The sequence below is a fragment of the Aythya fuligula genome, chromosome 1 (genome assembly GCF_009819795.1).
Source record: "Aythya fuligula isolate bAytFul2 chromosome 1, bAytFul2.pri, whole genome shotgun sequence".
Lineage (NCBI taxonomy): Eukaryota > Metazoa > Chordata > Aves > Anseriformes > Anatidae > Aythya > Aythya fuligula.
In genome coordinates this window covers 138,470,091-138,493,961 of record NC_045559.1, presented here as the reverse complement: position 1 = coordinate 138,493,961, position 23,871 = coordinate 138,470,091, and the positions used below count along the sequence as shown (strand labels likewise).

Below are 23,871 nucleotides of genomic sequence, written 5' to 3'. Positions count from 1 at the left end.
GGTGAAACCCCTTGGGGTCCATCAGGTTGACACAATGCAGCTATACATCACTGCACCAGTGGCAGCTTGTTGAGAAGCACTATCCACAACCATGTAAGGTTGGTTCTGGCACAATCTCAAAAGCAGTAAAGCTCCCTGATTTTGGTACTGGGGCTAGCCTGTCTCAGACCAGGCTCTAGGACCTTGCCATACCCCTTCTTGCTCTCCAAGGCTTTCTTTAACCTGGCTGAAATGACAGTAAAGATGTGTAAGAGAACTTTCATCCCTGCTTACCAGTTAGCAAGCAGGTCTCACTTCTTCAGCCAAACCAGCCCCTTTGTTGTAGGAATCCAGCACAAAAAAATTACAGATCTCTCCAAGTCCAACTCCACAGTGGACACCAGCTGTTTGCCACAGTTGCACACAAATGAGAAGCAGCTATATACAAGGTCACGACCTGTATCATGCTAGCTACTTCAGGTGAAGGGCTGAGATACTATTAATGCCAGACTGGGAAGTCACTTTGCAATATGGATGGTCATTTATTTATTGTTTTATCATGACACATAAAATGCTATGGCTGCAATATCAAAATATGGTGTCTCTTATAAAATACCAGTATTATTAATGCGGTGGTAAGATACTGTTAGCATTTACAGAGAGGTGTATAATAATTCCATTGTCTTGCCTAATGGTTTGCTCTTGCAACAAAGCACTCTGGCAAGCAGACAATGGATGGAATGCAGAGGCTTATTTATTTTAATGGTTTTTCATCCTTGATTACTGAATGGCCTATAACGATACCAGTAATCGGTGCTGCATCTAATCCTTTTGGATATGGTAGACAGGTCCTTTGCTTTTACAGTATGTGTCAGAAGAAAAAAAGAGAAGCATCTGAAAATAAAGAGACGGCATTTCCTTACAAAATGAGATGAAAAAATAAAACAATATAAATGGAACATTCAAGTGTTTTCTTTTTATATTTAAAGCTCTTATTTCAATATACTGTATTTAAACATTCTTAAATAATCACTCTGTACCTTTGATTTTCTGTTTCACCTTTGGAAACAAATAGAGTAATCTCACTATAAATGTGTGCAAATAGAAAATATATAAATATATTTGAGGCCCATGTCATAAAAAGGTGGTCTCAGAATTGTCACTTTTACAACTGTCATATGGGGTCCCTTTCATTTTGTCCTGGAAGTTATTTGAGCTCTGTTCTTTTAAGCCTTTGAAGTCCTCATGCAAAGAAGAGCCAAGCACACACATAGTGTCCTGTGTTTCATTTTGTAAACTACTTGATGACACCTGTAAAACAGTTCCAAAGCGACTGAACAGCGGAGTTGATGTGATCCACTTCAACAAACTGAAGTCTGTTTGATCGACTGCTGGGCTCCATGGGAAAGTTGCTCCCATGGACAGTGAATCCATCTCTGAAGTGCCATGAAACCCCATGGACGTATCCTGACTACTTGTTTCTGAGGGGAGTTTGTTCTCACTGTAAGAGAACTGCAGAGCACCCTGGGGAGAGGCTGCCACAATCCGATCTGTTGTATATTCTGCCTTTGTGTGCTCTTGGAAAAGCGACTCATCTTTCGGAGATGTTGGCAAAGGTGCGTTTTGGTTATAAGCCTTACAACAATCACTGGCATTTGCGACAAGGTTTGGTGAGAAACTGTTTGCAAAGGGTTGCGTCTGATGTATTGATTCCTTTTTGACATTCAACTTGGTCAGGAGCTGGGTGCGAATCTCTGGGGGAAGTTTACTCAACTGGCGTCCAAGCTGCAGCTGCGTTGGGAATAGTGTTCCCTGAAGCGTTCTGTACAGAAATCTGCAAGAGGAGAATGTGAACATGAAAAGAACTGAAATACGGGAAGTACCTGAGGTATTATTAAGAGAAAATATCAAATATCATAGGTCCATTCCTGTGGTAAGGAGCACAGAAAATGCTAGACAACCTGACTTCATGTAACGACCCGTTTAAAAAAATTGAATTGGCTGGTAAGACGAAAAGAAAGAAAGGAAGAGGAAAAAGAAATCTTTCTTGTCCTCCCCATCATATGTATGAAGTACTTTCACATATGAGAGAAGACACAATACCTGGGCAGCAATGCAACGACTGGTGATATAATGCAAGTGAAATAGAACATGGGGTCTCCCATCAGCCTTTCCATAGTCCAGTAGGGATTGGATGGAGGATGGCATACTGGGCAGGAAGCATTGTAAACCAGAGCCACAAAGAAAAATAAAAGGATGCTGAAGATGCAAGATGACCAGTGGAGAAAAGTCTAGAACAACAACAACAAAACAAGAACAATGATTATTTATTTTCTGGGAACATGATTCTGGATTAATAGCTAATAATTTCTGAAGCCAAATCCATGCACAGTAAAGAATTTAGAGCTTTATATTTTCAAAATTATATATACAACACTACAAAGCAATGCATAAGTCACTGTTTAAAATCTTTCTCATGTTTATTTACAGCACTTGATAAAAAAAGGAGTCTGCTGAGGGAACAAAATGAACATCTTGTGTTTTTGAAGAATGGCATTAAGAAAAGAATTACAATATGCTAGTAAGTTTCTGTGTGGACTGTGGGTACCTTACCCAAGTTTTGGTTTCAATAGCCAAATGTAGTATAATGGTGAAAAGAGCTATTGTGGTGATGGGAGTTCCCCAGGAGAAAATATCCACCTCAGAATCATAGTAAGTCTGCAAAGAAGGAGACAGAATTTAGCCCAAGCTATGTTTCCAGTTCTCCTCAAAATGTTTAAAATAGAATATCTTAAACCAAACACTTACAAAATAAGGAATGAAGAAGCAAACCAGGCTTTGATACATAGCATCAATCATGTTCATCCAAAACATGTGTGGTTGATACTCCTGTGGCACCAAAAGAAATATGAAAAAGAAAATCAGAGCCTAAGTTAAAATGCTGTTTGCTGGGTTAGGTATTTTCAGGGAAACATTCCAATGGACACTTTTAAGGGCTTGTGCAAATATCCTCAACACTTTGCCAATTAGTTAAATACCTTTAGGGATGAAGTATGAGGAGTATATCTGCAAGTCACTCTACTGAGGGAGAGAAACTTCTTTTTTTTGTTCCCTATTAGAAGGTGTAATCTGACTATGACACTCATAACACACACTCAGATCATCAAACTTTTATGTTTATGAAGATGCCCAAATTTATGCACAATAGTTAGACCACTGATTTCAGGAGTTCTCTGAGGTGTGAGCACATGACTAAATGGGTTTTATATCATATGCACATGAGCACAGAGTATATATTTGCAAGAGAGAAAACAGAATATGCACCATTACTTAGAAAGGAAGATCTACAATGATTTTTGTGATAATTCATGCAGGAATTTATGCTATGTTATACATACATATGTAAAAACGAATTAGATACATGTATCTGTGTGCATAAAATTGCTTGCTAAAAACAAAATTAACATTTTGAGTTAAAGCACTATACAATTGTAGTGGTGTGGATGATCATAAAAAAGACCCAGGTGTAAGGAAAAATAGTTTGTAAATGGCAAAATATGTATATATTTGTTTTGGGATATAGGCCTCATCTCTAACCACTGAGCTCCTCACGGATCTTTTCCTCTTTGAATACTCTCATTGAAGCCTAAAAATGAGAATTGAAAGATGCTTAGAAAGAATTATGGTGTTCTTGGGTCCACTGAAATAACGTGTGGTTAAGCACTGGAACAGGTTGCTCAGAGTGTCAAATTCCATTCTTGGAGATATTCATAACTGGACTAAGTAAAGCCCTGAGTAAGCTCACCTAGCAGGGTTGAGCAGGGGGCTGGACAAGATGGCCTTCAGGAGTCCCTTCCAACCAAAATTATTCTGTAATTCTACAGGCATTGAATTGGTGATTTCTTTTTGAAAGACATCCTACCTCAAGCAGGACTTTTGTCAAGTTTTTAAATGCCTTCTTAGAAACTATTCAGAGAAAGCACTGACCAGATTTCAAAAAAACTTAGAATGGTCCTCGGTTTGCCTATGAGAAATAATTGCACTATGAACATGGGAGATTTCTCTCTTCAGTTTGCCAGCTGAAGACAGGCAGACACAAATTCTCAACAAGCTTAAGCTGTGACAAGGTTTTTATCACCTTAAAAATGGGCAAGAAAGGTAGGTAGCAACGTTACAGATCTTTAAAGTGCAATGCAGTAGAATAGAAGAAATACAAAAAATGGAAAACCAAAGCTGGGTGAAAAAGAGAGCTCTTGCATTATAGTACTAAAGATAACTTGCACTTAAAATTCTCCTTTCATCCTTCCATGACAATGCCTAGCAATGTCATTAGATGTGTAGTGTACCAAGGGCAGGTGTACAGTGAGAGGCAAAACAGTCACCGTCTCCCCTCAGACAGCACAACGCCAGGCATTTTTAAGAAGGGCTTTTTGCCTTGGAAGCAGTGCCTGGGTATGGATAGTTTTACCATGCAGAAAGATTTTCCTGAAGCACATTGTAGCTGTTACCAGAAGTGGTTTTGCTTCAATCCCTTCTGCAATTCCTTCTGTCTTCTTTGCACAATTTAAGCAGATGGGACAAGGTGTTTTCAACAAAAGCTTTCAGAATCTGTCATCTGCTGATGACTACCTCCCTCAGAGTCTATCAGCCTGTGTGCTTACTCCTGAAGCCATCTTTGTCTTCTGCCTAGTTGTAAATGACTGGGGCCTTAAGTTTTGAGTAGGTATGGTGAGGTAATTCTGTGAAAATCTGCATTAGTCTACAAGGTACCATCTACTTTAGTAGCTATTTGTGAGTCTAGACCAGGAGGTAGGTGTTCAGCTCAGGCTGACCTAAAGTGTCCAGCTTCCTGCCTGCTACATATTTCAAAATATAGCTGGTCTTTTTTGTTGTTATTTCAAGTGTACTTTTGTCACACAGATACTTTAACTAAGATGAGCAATATCGAGACATAGCAATAGTGGCTTCTTGGACCTTTTTACTGGTCACCTGCCCTTTAGGAGCCAGGTTGGTTTCCAGATGAAATTGAAAGGATCTAGGAAAAAAAAACAAAACAGAAAGCAGAAGTTTTTACCTCCATATTCTGGCCGCTTTTATAAAGCTGAGGTACAGCTATTAACATTTCAGCTGGCACATCCTTATCCAGCACACCAGTAATCAGTTGTGGAAGGGAAGAGAAAAATAAATTAAAGAAGATGAGATACCACTGGTCAACCATCGATGAGCCAGAGAAACCACAGTAGAACTGGTACCAGAAGAGAAGGGCCACGAACATCTGAAAGAGAACCAGCAGTGCTGTAAATATGATAGGAGAAACAGGATCATCATCTCATTGTGTGCTGATACCATTCTGCTTCCAGTGCTGCAAGGATTCATCTGTGAACTCTAAATGAATGAATTTTGCAATGAAAGATAGTCTTGAATTTGCTGTTCCTCATGCACATACCACTTAGCTAAGCCACAGTTCGGCAAACCTTGAAGTGACTGCTTCGGGAACCTCAGACCATATGAGTTAGTGCTGGCTTCACACAAAATTAACTTTCTGTTCAAGTGAAACTCTGAGAGAATTTAAACATAGAAAGATCTCCCAACCATTGTTGACCTCTAGGTAAGTGAGTACTGATCCCCTAGCACTTACATTACTGTTGTAATAATAAACATTTCCATAATAATACCTCCTGCTGGTTTGAGATGTTTTGGGAGGATCAGCTAGTCTTCAAAAGGTAAATGCAGCATTTTTCCAAGACCAACATGGAGCAAGACCATCCAGAAGCAAGGAATGTGAAACAATAGGGTCTAATACAGTTGTCTTAACTATTCTGATCTTTGTGCTTTGAAATTCAGAAAATGAGCAGCTCTCTGAGGTATGATGGAGTAACTGCATCAGTCAACAAGGGAAGACTGACCCTTGTCATCTATCTGGACTTCTTTAAGGCCTCTGACATGGTCCCACGTGACATCCTCATCTCTAAATTGGAGAGAGATGGAATTGAAGGGCAGACTATTCAGTTGGTAAGGACTTGACTGATGGCTGCAGAAAGAGGTTTCCAGTCAGTGGTTTTATGTCCAGGTGGAGGCCAGTGATGGGTGGTGTCCCTCAGGAGTCTCTTTGGGACTGGTGCTGTTTAATATCTTTATCAATGACACAGACAGTGCAATGTCACTAATGGAGTGCATCCTCAGCAAGTTTGCAGACAACTCTAAGCTGAGTGGTGCATCTGATACAACCGAAGAAAGGGAAGCCACCTAAAAGGATCTGGATAAGCTTGAGAAGTGAGCCCACATGAACCCAATGAACTCATTTCTTCTACAATCTCTGCCTCGTGAGAGGTTTTCAGGGCTCCAGAGAGGTGCTGATCTCACCTGTGAGGGGGAGACTTGAGGCCTGGAAAAAGATGGGCAGCTTACTTGGGAAGGAAATAAACTCTCAGGTTTGGTCCTCCTGAAACTTCAATTTTAATTAGTCTTTGTAAAGTGATTAACACTACATAGAAGGCAACCAGAAAAACCTTGGCAACTGTCCCACAGGGGTTTTCCTCATTTTAACCACGAAGAAGAAGGGAAATGACATGACCTCTCCTTTAACTTCCTCTTCTTTTAGTATTTTGTTCTCAAAAATGTTCAACCATCTGGAATATATTAACCCTTTCTTCATCTTCAAGTCTACAGAGGAAAATGTATATCTGTGCTATCTGAACCATAAAATTTGGGTGAAACTCAAGCATGGGACAAAAGCAGCTATGGACTGCTTAGCCGGTGAAAACTGTTGTAAAGAGAGTATCTTGTACAGGGAAATTGCCACAGAATAAAAGGCTTAGTCGTGCTATACATAAATGCATATATATATATAGAGAGAGAGATGTACAGTATGTGTATGTTCAGGTGATATTTTCATACTACATTGAAGTAGCTTGTATATCGGTAGCAACATACCTCACAGTCTGTGAGCCCATATTATAGACTAGACTATTACAAGTTAAACGGTTGCATTTTCTTAAGGATCACTTCTAAAAGTGCTGCGTATATTTCAGGAAAAATACCTTCCTTTGCCCAAAACAAGACTGAGTTACCAGAGCTTGCTGTTTTCTGAACAGTTGGCTGGAAGATAGCAATTTCATTTCACAACTGAACAGACTTTGAAATTCATTTCCTTTCCACACCCAAAGGACAATAAAACTTCCCGAGTCTTCACAAAATGGAATTGCAATAAATACATGGATTTAGATACCTTTCTCTTGCTCATTTTAAATAAACAAAATCCTGCTATTCATGGACCAAAGATATTTTCCTCTCTAGAGCCTTGCTAAAATTAACCTGTCTTGGAAGCAGTTTGGCTTTGACAAAAACGGGTAGTTTGATGGAAATACAGTCTGCTGAAAATTTTCATACCATCTCTAATATGGGTTTTAGCAGTGCTGTCAAAGAAAGCTGTACAAATAACATTTAAATAACCAGGCTTGAATCAAATTTATTTTTTTTTTTGCCTGTGAAATTTTATTTTGGATTAAACAAGAGTTTAATTTGATCTCAAACATAGCATGTCCTCATTTGTGTGCATTACCCCCACTGAGAAACAGTCAAAACAAATTAAACTTAATGAAATTTTTGATATAAAGATTATATTAGATGTTAGGTAAAAAAGGTTTCTTTTTTATTTTATTTTATTTTATTCTATTTTATTTTATTTTATTTTATTTTATTTTATTTTATTTTATTTTATTTTATTTTATTTTATTTTATTTTATTTTATTTTATTTTATTTTATTTTATTTTATTCTCCAAGATGAGATTCTGTTAGGGATTTGGCCCAAATTGGAATACCTCCATGAAAAAAATATATATCAAAAGATGTCCAGTGCTCTCTTGCAGACATAATGTATAAAGGAGAACAAGTAATACATGCTTATGTAGTAGAAGTTTGTTTTCATGAAATCCCTTTGTATCAACTTAGATATTTCCTGTCAAGCTATGTTTCGGTTTATATTTTATTTGTATTTTTATTATCTCTACCAAGCCAAACAACTTGGATAAGCCATCTGAGTTTCCAAATGGCTTTTGCAGCAATTTGGAGTTTAAACTTTGAGTTAGATTCTACTGGAGAATGGAAAATTTCATAATGCTAGCAAATGGGAAAAACACCACGAGTAAGTAGAAAACTTGCAGAACATTTGCAGTGTAGCTGTCCTGATCTCTGTGGAGAATCATCCAGAACTTTCTCTTTGCAGAAGGATCAGGTGCTCCCACCTTTCATTTTGGAATATTCCTTCCTTAAGGGCAGGCACTGTGTCAGACATACTCACGTTTATATGCTGGATATCCCACTACAGTTTCAGAGTCAGTAGAAACAAGTATTGCTCAGAAATCTCTGAGAGCTGTCAAGGCAGAGCCAACACAAAGACATATTCTGCCGTTATATTCTAGCCTTGAGGTAGCACCTTCTGAAAACATTGTACTAAAAATGGCATGAGAAATAATACTTGTAGTCAAGGGAAGTTGTACCAAAGGAAATGGAAGATTTTACAAGGGCTGAACAAAAATGTAGGTATATAAACAACAGCTCTGGCTGCTGATTGCTGGAATGTCTTACGTGTATTACTTCATTATTATTATTTTATTTATTTTAATATAAGATGGCTCTGAAAACACTTCTTAGAAGTTGATGAGATTCAATATTGTCACACCAAAGGGTATCTTGAAATGTAGAGCACTGGGGGTGGGAGTACAGATGTTCAGTATCAAGCCTTAATACTCAGGCATTTGAACACCAGCATGTATTTCACTGCTGTGTTTCAACAGGTGGATCTCCATGCACTGCAACATTATTTAAATCTGCTTGCTATTCCGTACTCAGGCAGAAATTCAGACTTTCACAGTCCCTGTTTTTTGTGTCTGGAAGGGTGCTTGCATGCAGTTTCTGATCAGACCACAGAATGTATTCTATCATACTTCTGTTAACACAAAGCTAGTTTATTAATGCTTTATTCCTCTAGCATTTCCTATGACATTCAAAATTCATAGCAAATAATGGTCTTTTTCTGATAAGAAACCTACCTTCAGATTGAGATCAAAAAGATTAGTCAGGCCAAGAGGAATTTATATAATAAGGTTACCATTGATTAAAAAATTGAGGTCTAGATAGAATTTGGAATGCAGCTTTTACAAAACTGAGAACTACATTTGTTCTCAGTAAGATTTGGATACTGAGGATGAAATCCACTCTTCCACTCATGGTTCACACATTACACAGACAGACCTCTGGAGCAAGCAGAGGTCTGAGAGCTCTGGCTCTTTTCTTTTTCCTGCTTCTTCATATCCCTTGCTCCCAGGGTGATTTGTAGGTGTTGAAAGTGAGCAGATCAGTGTGCCAGGTAGTGACTCCCACGCAGCTGATGGAATTCTTGGTTGTCTTGTTAAGCAGTTTTCAATCAATCACGTTTATACTCCAAGATCAATGCAAAGGGACTTTGTTAGAGCCAAGGAGTTGAGCTGCTACTGGCTCAGTGCCCAGTACTGGACTAACTCCTGTTGAATGCACCAGAGAGGAAACGCAGACCCATAGTCTGTTCTTTACCTCTGTGTGCTTCCTTTCTAATGAATTCTTTGGGTTAGTTGGGAATAAGATAAATCAATAAAAAACATCTTCCAAATCTTGGCATCTGAGACACACAGATGACTCAAATTATCACAAGTCACTAGGGAAAATGTACAGTGATTCATAAGCAATTACAAGATAGGGTCAGGAAGAGAAAACACACCCAACTGCTACTTTGGACCAGTTCTGGATGGCCTTGGCATTAAAGACTCCCGTGTCTAGCTAAATTTTGCAAAACTACTCTATAAAGAAACTTTTCTTAAGCAGTGCTTGTTATTTCTGTTACCTAATTTGCACATTCAGCAGCACACTGTAGCTGTTATGGAGTGGATCTTGTATTTTTGCAAATGGCAGCCAGCTGTCTTTCAACTCTGCAAGTTTCTTTGCAGCTTATTTATAAACTGTTTGAAGGCTGACCTAATGCTCACTTAGCACAGAATAAACGCTGGAAACATGTGGTGCCACAAAACTGCCAAGTTAAACACTTACTGCATTTTTGTAGAAGAAATACAGCACCATGTTGGCAAGCCGGGAATAACACCAGTGGCCATGAACAAGCAAGAGCTTCTCCAAATGCCGGAACCTTGGGATTGCAAAGTCGCTTGCCATCACCGCCTTTAATGAGAGAAAAGTTGGAACCGTTATTGTAAAGCACCACTTTCAGCCCCGCCAGTGTATCTAGTCATCTTGTCTACTCATACAAACAATGGGAATTGTGGTGATGAGGCATCAAATCCACTACAGTGCATGTGAAATGCAGCGATGGCCTTGGAATACCCATAAGCAAACCCCATGGCTTTGCAGAACATGCCAGGAGACCTGGGCCTTGCACAGAGGAGGTTACGGTGCACACTCCAGGTGGTGACAGGCAGCATGAAAGTGAGAGGTGGGAGAACGGCTAGCAATTAGTTGCATGAACATGAAGACTCAGGGTACTAACATGTGTGAACATCTTGGTGTCTGTAATGTCTTTTTCTCTAAAACCAAAGGGTTACTTACAGGGCAAAATGAAATTCCAGAAGATAAAATAAGAAATAAGCAGTTAAGAGCTTGCATCATAATCACTGGACTTTAAAATACAAAACAATAAAAATACTATTTTTAAAATAAAATTTGCAAACCTGGCTTACAATATTGACTCAAATGTACTGAGGTATCAGTATTTTGAGGGATTTTTTAAATTGCATGCTAAAACCATCTATGAAAAATCATCCTAGATGAGACTCCTCTGGGGCAGTGCAGCCTGCCAAACACATTGACAAAATGAGTCACCCACTTTCTACTTCTGACTGACTAAAATTCAAGGCACTGTACATCTAGATGAGACGGTCTTGTAAATAATGGTTATCACAGCTGTTTCATGGCTTTCCATATCCCTAGGATCACATTAAGATTTCATGTAATACTACTTTACATTTCAATTTTAATTTTTATATCAACATTTTTCTCAAAGTTCAGCAGAAGCATGACGAAAGGTGAAAATCTCAAGAGGACCCAAGTCTTCCTTATACTCAGTCGGGTTTATTTTGGCAGTGGTTTTGAACAAAAGGCTTCTTTCCATTTAATTCTTCCTAATCCCCTTTCTTGTTAAATCATCAAAAGGGCTCAGTTTAGACCAGTAAGTGCTTTTAGAAGCTATTAAACTCTACAGTATGCAGGAGAAACAGCACGCAGGAGCAAGTATACATACAGTGTAATTTAAGCAGTAGATTTATATGAGCACTGGGACATTTTTTAATATTTTGACCCACACTGGGATTTCTCAGGTACCGAGATGCAGTTGTTATAACGTCACTGTACACAACAGCCTTATTTGTCTTGCAGAAAAGTTGCTCTCCACAGTTTGAGAGCAGAGCTGTGCCACACCTGCTTGCTTGTCCTCCACCCTATCTCGGTCTATTCCAATATTAAAGCTTCTTTCCTGTTATGTTTCTAGCATATTACTTCACAACGCATTGTGAGAAGTGTCAGGTTGTTTTTTTTTTAAATTCCATTTTGATTAGTGTGAGGAATATGGAAAGACAGTATTATCCAATTACATTTGCATGTTTATTTCACCTCAAAATATCCTCTTCGTTTTCACATTTTTTCTTCCAGCTTTTTCACAGGAAAACATGATTCATACTCCACACACTTCCATAGAATGTGGAAAGAAAATAAATCAGACAGTATTGCTGTTTTAGACATCCAAATCCTCAACGCCTTTTGAGTATCTGCATGTGTACGATTCTGACAGTTGTTTATAGTAAGAAGGCCTGCAAAGTTCTTAGGACCTTGGAACAAAGGATGGGATCTGCAAATATTTTCCACCCTATTGAACTTTCATTTACAAAAAACAAAAAAAGATAGTTTAATGGGTTAATGAGCAAACAGCTTTCAGATTTAAATACATGCAAAAACCTGGGGCATTTGAGGACTAGTTATTTTAAGTGCCTGAGCTCTGTTCAAAGTAGCATAATGGGGAGAGGAGTTAAAAAAAATACCACGAGCATTACCTATGTCTGCGTTAGGCAGTGATCTGAATTAATACATAGGTGATAAGCACTGATAAATTGATAAGAGATGCTAAGACCCAAGGAGCTAGGGGCAGACCTTTTTAAAATTGATGGCTTGGAGGAGACCCCACAGTCTCCTCTGGGTTCTGTGGATCCTAGCCATGCCTGCAGAGTGATACAGCAGAAGCTATGCAAAGCTCTCGGGGCTTTGTTACATAGCAGTGAATGTACTTGGCATTAGCTTAATCCAAGACTTTCTTTCCTCCTGCCCCCTCCATCCACCAAAGTCAGAACCATAGGGCTGGGATGCCATATGCACAATGAATGTCTGAATATTTTGTGGTAGCTTCTTCCAGTTTAAGTTAAAGATGCTACCATCTCTGAAGAAGCATTTGTAATGGATGTTAAGCCTGAAATTTTTCTGTATGAATAGAACTGATAGAATTCCACTTGCACTGGAGATGACCTTGACCAAACCCACTCAACAATTAAAACAGGAAGTAGAAAAAATGTAATAGCTCAACTGGGTCAGACTGAAGCATATCTTCCCTAGTATTCAGCTTCCAACAAGGGCCAAGAGATGATGCCTTTGGAAGAGCAAACAAATAGGAAAAACATTTGGCTTTTCTCCAGAGTACTGTCCTAGCTTCTGGTGATTTGCATGTCAAAAATGCACAGAGTTGCCATCCAAGTTCATTGGTTCCATGAGATTGTTATTTCATGAGTCTGTGTTTTTAACCCAGTTAAGTCACAGTATTCATGAATCTCCATGGAATAAAAATCTGTCACCAGCTCGTACACAGTGTGAAGGAGGCCTTTCCTCCCTTTTGAACTAAACATCCAGCCAGCGTTGAAAAAAACCACAATGTGGGGCAGAGAACCACCCACTGGTAACTAAGTTAAGGAGTATGCTCATCTGCTCACGTTCTCTGGATGGAAACACTTCCCATCTTGCCTGACGAACTCTTTGTCATATACTGAGCTACTCTTTTCTCATGTAATTTGTCTGCACCCAGACTAAATAGAAGGTAGGTTGTGGAAATGATGTATCTTCCTCATTCTCTGCATCTTATTGCCACTTCTGGTGCTAGCACTGCAACTGAGCTGCATTAGCATTATGAGGCAGAGGCACTAGGTAGTACAGTAGGTAAATATATCCTATAAATATACATACTCTCTTTTGGGGATGAGAGATGTGCCTCTTATACAGTGGCAAATACAATAATAACAGGCTGAACACATCCAAAAACCTGCACGGGAAGTCCCTTTATCTTCATGTTCCCTGTGGCAGGAAATGGGGCGAAAACCAAAACTTGGAATGGTGCTGTTGGGAGCAGTGGTTCTGCAAAGAGCTGCAATTTTCTCTTTCTTCACTGATCTGCTGTCTGAATAGGGCTAAGTGAATGAGATGTGTGGGTGTTTGGGCTAAGAGATACCACCACACCATGCAAATAAGCTGCTTCAGCTGAATGGGCTTGTGCAGCTATTCAATGTCAGTTTACCCAAGCAATGCAAGAGAGGAAGATAAAGCCAGAATAAAGTGAACCTTTTTTCCTGTCTAAATAATACATGGAAAAGCTTTTTTCCTCCTTGAAACCAGTATTTAATAAATGATTTCTCTAAATATATTGCTTAGAATGATCCGGTAAGTTGAATTTTCTGAGATGGTTACATGTGTAAGCTCAGCACAGCTCTGAGAACAAATGAAAGCTTAAACTCAAGCTGAAAGCATTCTTATGGAGCACAACTGGCACTCCTCAGTGTAACTTGCAGCTGCTCCTTTATTTGTGCTGGCTATCCACAGACAGCTTCATCAAGCTAGCGCATGGGAAGTGCCTATTTCAGCCTTTCATGGGAGTGCTTTTCAGTGACCGAGCAACGTTACCTGCATGCCTTCTTGACCAGAGATCCCCACGCCAACATCCGCAACTTGGATCATACTGACATCATTAGCACCATCACCTAAAAATGGCAAAATACGGTTTTGTTTGTCATTAGTAGACCAGGAAAGGTTGGAAACAGCAAAGGAAAGGAAAACTAGTTATTATTGAGTTTTGGCTGGGTATAGTAAGGGAGATGATGTAGGAAAAGATCCATCTTTGGAACATAAGTTTCAAAGCTTGGCAAAGCTGCCGATACATTCTGATCTTTGTAGACTGTTTTTATCATGGCAAGCAAAAATAAACTAAACACCTCTCTTTTTAGTAAGACCTAAATGTCAGGCCTGAACTGTACAAATACTAAAACACTCCCAAGCATGAGCTTCCTAACACTTGCTTCCTGACAAGTGTCTGCCTGCAGTCAGGTATGATTAAGAATGAAACGTGCAAGGATGCCAAAAGCCAATGAGGATGCCTACATACTGAAAAGTGCAATAAAGTTAAAAAGCAAACACGAATTCTTGACTTGGGTTGACCAGTCTGAGATCTTTAATACTTCACCACATGTAGATTTATCTACAGTGGTTGCACGGTCACCATTTCTTGCTCTGTTTCTAGTCATGATACTGCAAGCGATAGGAGATAAAACTGATGTCTTTGTGACTGTGTGAAACAACCAAAGTTAGCTCATGTTGGTTAAAAGTGAAGTGGAACTACTCAGTTTTCAAGCCAGAGCAGGAGCTTGAATTTAACCCACATGTTTATGTTGCTCAGAATGAAAACAAAGCTGCCCAGTCTCCACTATTGTTTTTAAGTTTTCTGGATAATTCAAGTTAACCAGTTAGACATTTTGACCATGTATTCAAATGATTATTTCCATGGTCAGACAGCCAAAGACATAAATTAAGTGCAAGGAAGGCATAGTTGAGTTGATATAATTCAGTAGGCATGAGAATTATTATAATCAGCACACATTTGGTGCTGTGGATGTCACAGGAGTCTGGCTATTATTATATATACTTAGGATTTCTGATGGGTAGGTCCAACCCACGTGTGCTGCTGTTATGATTAACCAAGATATCTAGGTGAAAGTTAGGGTGCTTTGTGACAATGTATGTTACAATTGTATCTTCTAGCGTAACGTGACCCTAAACTTGAGATAGGGAAAGAAAAGCTGGTTGATATGTCATACATAAATCATACGTAAAAATCATGGAAACATGAAAAATGCTCAAAGATTTAAACCAGGGTGTCTGACAAAATCTGACCTCTGCCAATGGAACAATTAGCAGGGATGTAGTGTAAGAGCTGGCACGATGCCTGTCATAAATTCATTCCTTATACAGAGATGGCCAATTCATGCCTATGCTGTATGACGTACTTGTGATGAAAAATGCAGAACCTTGAACTGAATCATGACCAGATGAAAAAACAATGAGCACACTTTTGGTCTGTGTAACACAGTATTGCAAAATGGTGTTCTGCGCAGTATCAGCTAACACAATTCTTCACAGCAGTGTTTGGACATGCTAAAACCTCATAGCATCCCTAGATCGCCTGTACCTAACTTCTCTAGGAGGAAATCCCAAATACTACTCCAGAGTTTTATATTGTTTTTGAATAAACTTGTTAGAGTGGTCTGACACATTTTCAGACAAAACTAGGAGGTATGTGAGTTGTACAGCAGCTGGAAAGATCATGTTGCAAGTCAAAACCCAAGATTATCAAGGCACAATAAACATCAATGTGGGCATATTTAAAATGAGATATTTACCTATTGCCAAGGTCATTGCTTTGAGTTTGTCTCTGACTAGTTTCACTACCATGCTCTTTTGGAGTGGGGTAGAGCGACAACACAGTACTGAACGGCATCGCTTGGCTAGTGCAAGAAATTTATCTTCTAGAGTAGGTTCCAGGGCATAAGCTAGAGTCCTTCCATCAATCACTAGGCCCAAGCTGGAAAGCACAGAGGAAGAGGGTGGATAGAGAGGGGTGAACCCAATAGTCATGTTTCCAGTAGCTTCGTCTATTGTGTTGTTTGAAAATTTAGACTCTACGCATTGCAGACACTGCTCCAGCAAGACAGCACATGTCTCCTGAAAAAAAATTCAGAATAAATATGCTTGAGAGAAAAGAACATGTATTCAAACATCTGTGTTTGCTGTATATTTAAGCATAAGGAATATGGAGAATGTGTTATATTTGCTGCACTGTGAAAGTTTTAATCTCTAATATTCTTTTTTGCTATTAGCTCTTAACACAATTTTGGCCTAAGATATGACAGCAATGAAGACAAGAAAAGCTTAAAAAATCACTCCTCTTTAACATGCATTATTGTATGCTAAACTAATTTCTTTTAGCTCCTTCTCAGAATAACAGTGTCGGGGAATGATATAATCAGTATCAGTACCAAGTTAAACATGGTGATGAGCACCATGTATACGCCTACAACTCATATCAAGTAGTTAAGCATTGTTAAAGGCCAATTAAAGGTTATTTAAACTGAATTCTCTGTCCTAGACATACTCAACTAAAAGATGTTATTGAGAATATATGAACATTTAAAATGAAATGCTACTGGTTGTACAGCAAAGTATGACAAAAAACGAAAGATCACGGAAAGTCAGTTTACCAGTTCAGTTGATACACTCAAGAACGGAAAATGCTGTTATCTTTTCTTCCTTTTCGAAAGGAATTGGAGCTGGATACTGCTGGCCTACCTCTCCTCTGCTGATCTGAAGTCCAATTTTATCACCTCATTAAAGGACTATAGCACTATCGGTCTGGTTCCTTGTATGTTAGACCATATCAGTAAACTGTGACTGTCTGGTTGCGACAAGTTGAGCACAGGAAAGATCAGTAATTCAGAAGAATTAGAAAAGGTCTGTTAGGAAGCAAGTCATTAATGTAGATGTGGTTTTCTGACTCTGAGTGCTAGCACTGAAATTTAAGCACTGCTTCTAACTCCAGAGAATAAAACACCCGAGAAAACATGAATGAAGTTATCAAAATACTACATTTCAGTGGTGTAAAATAAAGCAGAAATTTTCAATTCAGCTTTTTTTTTTTTTTTTTTTTTTTTTTTTCCCTCAACAAGCATTTAATAATAGATTGCTTTTGGTGTCAATAAGCAAAACTAGGGATGCTTTCAGAATGCATACCAAAGGCAGGCATTTATGCTGTTAATGGCATGTTTTCATTCGTGGTGGATCCCAACACACAGTTAAATGTCTGCAGTAAGTATATGACATGACATTACAACTTAGAAATAGAATTCACTGAAAAGTATTCAAAGACTTGTCCTACCTGAAAATTACGGTTGAAGCAGGAAAAGAAGAAAAAAAAAGAGGGAAAGGAAAAAAAGCCATCAAACTTTTAATTGTACAAGTTGAAAATAAAGCAAAGCTAGTTCACAAATAGACTTCAGTATAGTACTGGATCTGCTTACTGGTGACTCAGCATTCAGAGTGATGATTTCCTCATCATGATCTAGTAGCTTGCAGGCATACGCAATATTAACAGCTGTTTCTTGCTTGTCTCCAGTAAGAACCCAAATCTGCAACCCAGCTTTGCGCAAGTTTGCAATGGTTTCTGGAACACCGTCCTGTAAATGGTCTTCAATGCCAGTTGCACCTAAGCAGACAGAAAAAGCAAATTATTCCGTGTTAAATAAGCACTTAAGAGTTCACCTCAAATTCTAAGTTTGAATTTTTCAAAAAAAACAAGTCACTTACATTGGGAAACAGCTACACTAAACTAACAATAGCTACAAGACTGCACAGGCAGCTTTTTAGAGGAATCAGGAGAGAGTATAAAGCAGCTAGGGTAAACACCTGCATCAACAGACAACAACAAATCCAGAATTCAAAACTTCAAAAGCAACCTGATGCCACTTGTCCTATCAGTGGTTCACAAGGCTGATGTGCCTTTGCTTATTGTGACTCTGCTCTGTATCTTTGCCATTTCTTCTGAATGGTGCTAGAAAAGATACTGATTCTAGGAGGTAGCTTTTTTCTAAAGGGTCCTGACTGCTTTTCCTCAACTAAAAGAGGCCTGATCACTAGAGATTTCTCCCTTTCAAAGGGGAATGACAGCAGAACTGCAGCTTGGCAACTGCACATTGGGCGTTAGACTTATACCTCTTCCTGTCTTGTTGCTGCTTTTTGTTCTTTCAGAAAGACACTGGTTGCCAAACAAGATGTAGTAGAGAATAAATTATGTATCTGTTGGTCATGATGTGGAAGTAAAATGTGGCTTTTTCATGCTTTCAGCATATCTTCCTACTTACTTATAGTAAACTGAGTATCTTTCCTATGCTTTCATAAATCCATTTTCAAATACTCTAGCAAAAGCAGCTGAGAACCAAATTCAATGTCATCACTGACATGTCAGTGTTCCACTGAGTTTCAGAGTAGTTTCAATGCAAGGACATGTAAGCCCTCACTACCAGAGAACCTGGAAATAACAAACATGCAAATTACCTGGAACAACAGGAAAAAGAAAGTGAACTTCTGTCAGCTATTTATTATTGCTATGGCTGTTCTTTGAACAAAAACATTTTAGCATTAGAAATCCTCCCAAAATCTGAGCACCAGTCATGTAGGTGAAAACACATTCCTAGTGCAATGTGATGAAAGCTTTTATTATCTTAACAGTGCACAAAGGAAAAGACATTCCCTTACCAGACTCACTGTTTTATTCCCAAAACCTAAGCTTAACTGACCACTGCAAGACACAAACCACATTATGAGGTTCCTGGGTAATGATCCCTGGCTGAACAGGTAGTTTACTTCTGCCTAGAGCTCATTTACTAATCCCACAGTTCAATTTCACTATTTTTTTACTGAGCCAACAGGGACAAACATGGTGGGATTTTCCCAATTAATGTGGTCAGAACTAGTGACCTCATGGACCCCTTTAAGTCAGAGAGAAGCCATGCTTCTAATCCTAAAGCAGGTATCTAAGTCAGATCAAATGAACTGCACTTTTGTTTTGTTTTGTTTTGTTTGTTTGTTTGTTTGTTTTTCTCTCTCCTCTGGTTATATAGGGAGCCTGAGAGATTTAGAGTAGACACATCAGAAGTTGGGTGAGGTGGATCTCGCCTCCCAGAGACAGGCCTGTTGGCAAATACTGAAGGTTGTTAGTTCCCTCAGTGTGATGACTGTCCCAGTTCTCCTGCCAGAAAAAGCAGTTGGATGTTTGGAGTAATAGAGGGTATATAACATTTTAGAATCTCAGTGCTTTCTACATCTCAGCTGAGCAGGGAAACAGGATGACTTTGTCCTCGGAATACATTTTACATACACTGATCTTATCTACACCATTACAAAGTACTGCAGTCCCCTTCCACAGAGGCCCCGAGAACACGTGCTAAACCTGATGTATATGAGAGTTGATGCCTTTCACAACTGCAGTTTATGAGCTTTGCTTTACGAGCATCTCTGGTGCCCCTGGAGTCATGGAACTCTCTGACATGGTAAAGTGGCACTAAGCCAAAGAAATTCTGTAGACAGGTTTCGGACAAGTCCTCCTCCTACTTAGAGCAGCAGTTCCCATTTATGATATTGCGTCAAATGCATCTCTTGTTTTACTCCACTCATTTCACTAGTGATAAAATGATTGCAGGAGCAAGAAAAACAGGATATGTCTTTTACATTAATTATAATCCCATTCCTTTGTGGTGCTGCACATGACAGCTACAACAAAGTCCAAAAGAAGCAAGTTTCTGTACTGTCACAAAGCATTTAAAGGAAAGAATGGATTTCATAGCCAAGCTTTCAGAATTTTTAACACACTTTAACTTCATGTCCAGCTCTCATTTCATTACCTAGCAGATGCAGATTCTTCTCTATCTGCAGTGCTGACTGAAACAGGAGTTCTTCACGATTTTCTGTAGAAGATTCTGCTTCCAAATGACTTTTTAACCAACAGGCATACTCCTCTTTGCTGAGAACCTGTTTAAAAGAGTATGTGAGGGCACAGTCAAAGTGATGCAGAGGTATTCATGCTTTACTGAATAAAATGAAAAAGAAAGTTATAAATCAAGAACAATAAATTAATAAATGTCTTCAGTAATCTTTGTCAAACTTTTTACTTATTCTTATTACTTACTCTTTTTGCAATGCACAGGGTCCGCAGCCCATCTACAGCATACAGATTAAGGTAATTCTGGGTTTTGGTTTGGATTTTTTTTTGATGTTTGCCCCGAGGGTCACCTAGAGCAGAATAAAAGGTGATTGAAAAATAACAGCAGTTGAATGGCCTCAGAGAATACGAATGTGTCTACGGTACTAACTGTACCACCACATTAAAACTGAAACTTTTAAAGAACTGTTAATATCTCTTGGAAAACTTTCAAGTAAAACATTCAATTTAGAAAAAAATTGTATCTTTTTGTTCTATCTTTTCTTTCCTCTCTCTTTAAATGTCATTGTGAATTTATGTTAGAAAGACTGTCTTTTTCTAACTCCTTAAGTATTTGTTTGTCTTGAATACTTTGAGAAATCTTGATAATCTTCACAGCAAACAATAATGTCAGAAAGAGAAGTATGATTTCAAATAGAGTATTAGCAAAGGCTTCTGTACATATCATTACGTACAGAAAAATGATACTTTTAAAAATAGCACTTAGTTTTCCTCATAGGTTAATATCTCAAAAGAAGGAGAAGCGGTGCTCTGTTTTGTATATCTAAGGATATGAAGATACTAGTACTACTGTCAGTACTGTACGGATACTACACTACCTATTGGTCTGAGTCAATGCAAGAAGTTCTAGGTGTGACTTTGATTGCATTCAAAACACAATCTACATTTATGCAGACCTCACAACTAGTTCTACCTTGAGTGCATCAGCCCAACTTCTACTCAGTTTTTTCCCCCCTTAAAGCCATGTGTCAGAGTTCAGAATCGGGACTGAACCTCTGTTCCTTTTCTCCCTTTAGCAGGGATTGTTTCAATGTACTCACACTGTGCTCCAAAAAGATTAATGAATATGATGGTAACACATTTTGTTCCATCTCATTACCTGAAATGAGGTCTTCAAAAGTTAAAAACAGGTGATATGTATCTTTTTTATCATCTGGGATCAAGACAGGTTCATGTACAATGTACTGTCATAGCAACCTTCAATAATACGAATTGCAGTGTTACTGCTAAAGGAAACTGTTTTTAGATTGAAACCACTGATGGGGATGACTGGTGCCTTGAGGCAAGTTTCCTATTCTCTGATGTCATTCATTTAAAAAAAAAAAAAAAAGTCTGCATGTTTTTTGGCTTTGTAGAATCATCTCAGGATTATAATTTTGTAATTGGAGCTGTTTCTTAATGCGCTATTTGTGTCATTTGTATCTGGTATTTGTACTGTAACCACTGAGTCAGGTGAGCATTACTCAACACCAGAAGTCTGAGCGCTTGCAGAGACCTAATATAGATGCTCTGAGCTGACCACTGCATGTGCATATCTCTCTCAACTGACCAAAAATGTAGCTATCTAAATTAGATGACAGGAATCTCCTCTTGTTTATACTTTTCAGTGCCCATGTTCTCAGCATGCAGCCATACTCAACTTGATCTTGCTGTATGTGACCATGTGTACATATACATGTCTACTAAACACATCAACACTTTTTTATTTATACAGCAGCACCATCTCTAATTGGGCATTTGGAGGCTTCAGTACATTTAGCAGTACTGCGTTCAGAGGGACCTTGACAGGCCAGACAGCTGGATGGAGAGGAACCTCATCAAGTTCAAGAAAGGGAAGCACAGGGTCCTGCACCTCAGGAGGAATAACCCCAAGCACCAGTACAGGCTGGGGGCTGTCCTGCTGGTCCTGGTGGACAGCAGGTGAACCATGAGCCAGCAATGGGCCCTGGTGGCCAAGAAGGGCAATGGTGTCCTGGGGTGCATTAGGAGTGTTGCCAGCAGGTCGAGGGAGGTGATCCTGCCCCTCTACTCAGCCCTGGTGAGGCCACACCTGGAACATTGTGTCCAGTTCTGGGCTCCCCAGTACAACAGGGATATGGAGCTACTGGGGTGAGTCCGAAGGAGAGCTACTAAATGATTAGAGGCCTGAAGCACCTGTTGTACGAGGACAGGTTGAGAGAACTGGGCCTGTTTAGCCTGGAAAAGAGAAGACTGAGGGGAGACCTCACCAATGTGTATAAATGTCTGAAGGGAGGCTGTCAAGAGGACGGAGCTGGTCTCTTTTCTGTTGTGCCCAGTGACAGGACGAGAGGCAATGGGCACAAACGGAAGCACGGGAGGTTCTGGCTGAATATGAGGGGGCACTTCTTTACTGGGAGGGTGACAGAGCACTAGGACAGGTTGCCCAGAGAGGTTGTGGAGTCTCCTTCTCTGGAGATATTCAAAACCTGCCTGGATGCCATCCTGTGCAATATGCAGGTAATCTTGCTCGGCAGGGGGGTTGAACTAGATGATATCCAGAGGTCTCTTCCCACCTCAACCATCCTGTGATTTTGTGATTCTGATACTGGAGGAAGGAAGCAGTTGGGTGTTTGGAATCCCGATATTCTGTTTTTCGATCCTGTTACCTTGACCATATGTCAGCATATTTTACTTTCTGTATAGCTATTTTGCCACCTTTAAAGACTATTTCATCTTCTCCAGGTCTGCAAAGCTGGAAGTGCACACACCCAGATGTTCCTAAAGGACTCCGGAAAGACTGGAGTATTCCTTGCATTCCTCATCTCTAATTAAAGTCATGTGGCAAATACTGGTAGGAATATCCTGGTAGGCCTATCTATCTATCTATTAATGCTACCTATATACAGATTTTCTCAGATGGATAGTGCAGATGTATTACTCATTTAGCTTTGTTTCTATCTGTGCATAATAGTCTTTTTGGCATGTGCGAGTTGGCTGTATAATAAATTATTATTTTTTTTTTTTCTGGGAGAAGTACTGCAGCACATCTTCTTGGAGGCTGCTTGTATGACTGAATCAGCCTTTTTTCACTTTAAAAGAATAAAGTAGGCAAGCACTGTTCCTAATTTATTGTGATACATCACTGTTCCAGAGACAAACGCTGTATTTCTTGCATGTCCCACACAGTCTTATGCTACTGGTTATTTCAGTCACTCACTGATTTCAAACAGTGCAAATTTGAAAAGGTGCTTAAACACAGCAAAAGCCATTTCTACCTACTCTTAGGTTAAGTGGCGTTAATCACTTCAGATCTGTCTGAATACCATGGGCACTAATGCAAGATCATAATGTTTCAATGAACAAAGACAGTAATTTTCTACAAACAGAGATGTGCGCACCACTTTCCATGTGAATTCTCAGTTCCAGCAGGAATGACTGCACTTCTGTCCTCCACCAGCACACCAATGAGAGCTAAAACTCCTGCTAGCTCTCCATATGCCTTATCGGTCTTATCTGGAGATTCACCTTGGGTTCAGAAGTTAAAAGGGGGGAAGAAATCTCTTGCAGACAAAATACAGTAGTGGAGATTCTTTTTAGTTGGGATGATGCAGTTCCTATGCTTAGCAGCACGACCGCATGCACTATGGAAGTGAAAACCAGTAAATATGTCTTCTACAGAAGAATGATAGAGAGCTAGTGGCATTTTGCTTGCTTCATTTCCTTCCATAATCACAAGCTGTAAAAAGCCAGCCCAGTCATTGTTTTCTCAGTGACTTATGTTCACAGTTCCTGTGCGAGTTGGTTATTGACTCAAACAGTAACTTTCTTATTTATGAACATAGAGACTGTTGAGATAAAGTAAAAACAATATGCTTTTGGGAATCATTTCAAGGCTTTTGAAAATATCTGTGTGCTATCAGAAAATGTCAGCTTTCAGGGTCTCAGCTAGATGCACAAGCAGAACGAATGGAGGGAATTCAGAAACTTGCAAGTTTCAAAGCTCACAGTGTTTTTTGTTTTTTTTTTTTTTTGATGAGAT

The 23,871-nt window shown here is 39.2% G+C and overlaps 1 protein-coding gene across 1 annotated transcript in view; it reads right to left on the bottom strand.

The window, feature by feature from the left end:
- Nucleotides 1-956: 956 nt before the first annotated feature.
- Nucleotides 957-23,871, bottom strand: part of ATP10A (ATPase phospholipid transporting 10A (putative)) — a 68,899-nt gene continuing 45,984 nt past the window's right edge. Inside the window, exons 11-21 of the mRNA XM_032199953.1 lie at nt 20,058-20,161; nt 19,774-19,900; nt 17,395-17,579; nt 15,721-16,042; nt 13,952-14,028; nt 10,061-10,186; nt 5,054-5,254; nt 2,788-2,868; nt 2,593-2,697; nt 2,083-2,270; nt 957-1,813 (exon numbers count right to left, since the gene is read on the bottom strand). Of these exons, the coding sequence (XP_032055844.1) occupies nt 1,114-1,813; nt 2,083-2,270; nt 2,593-2,697; nt 2,788-2,868; nt 5,054-5,254; nt 10,061-10,186; nt 13,952-14,028; nt 15,721-16,042; nt 17,395-17,579; nt 19,774-19,900; nt 20,058-20,161 (2,216 nt within the window). The 3' untranslated portion in view covers nt 957-1,113. The remainder of the gene's footprint in view (nt 1,814-2,082; nt 2,271-2,592; nt 2,698-2,787; nt 2,869-5,053; nt 5,255-10,060; nt 10,187-13,951; nt 14,029-15,720; nt 16,043-17,394; nt 17,580-19,773; nt 19,901-20,057; nt 20,162-23,871) is intronic.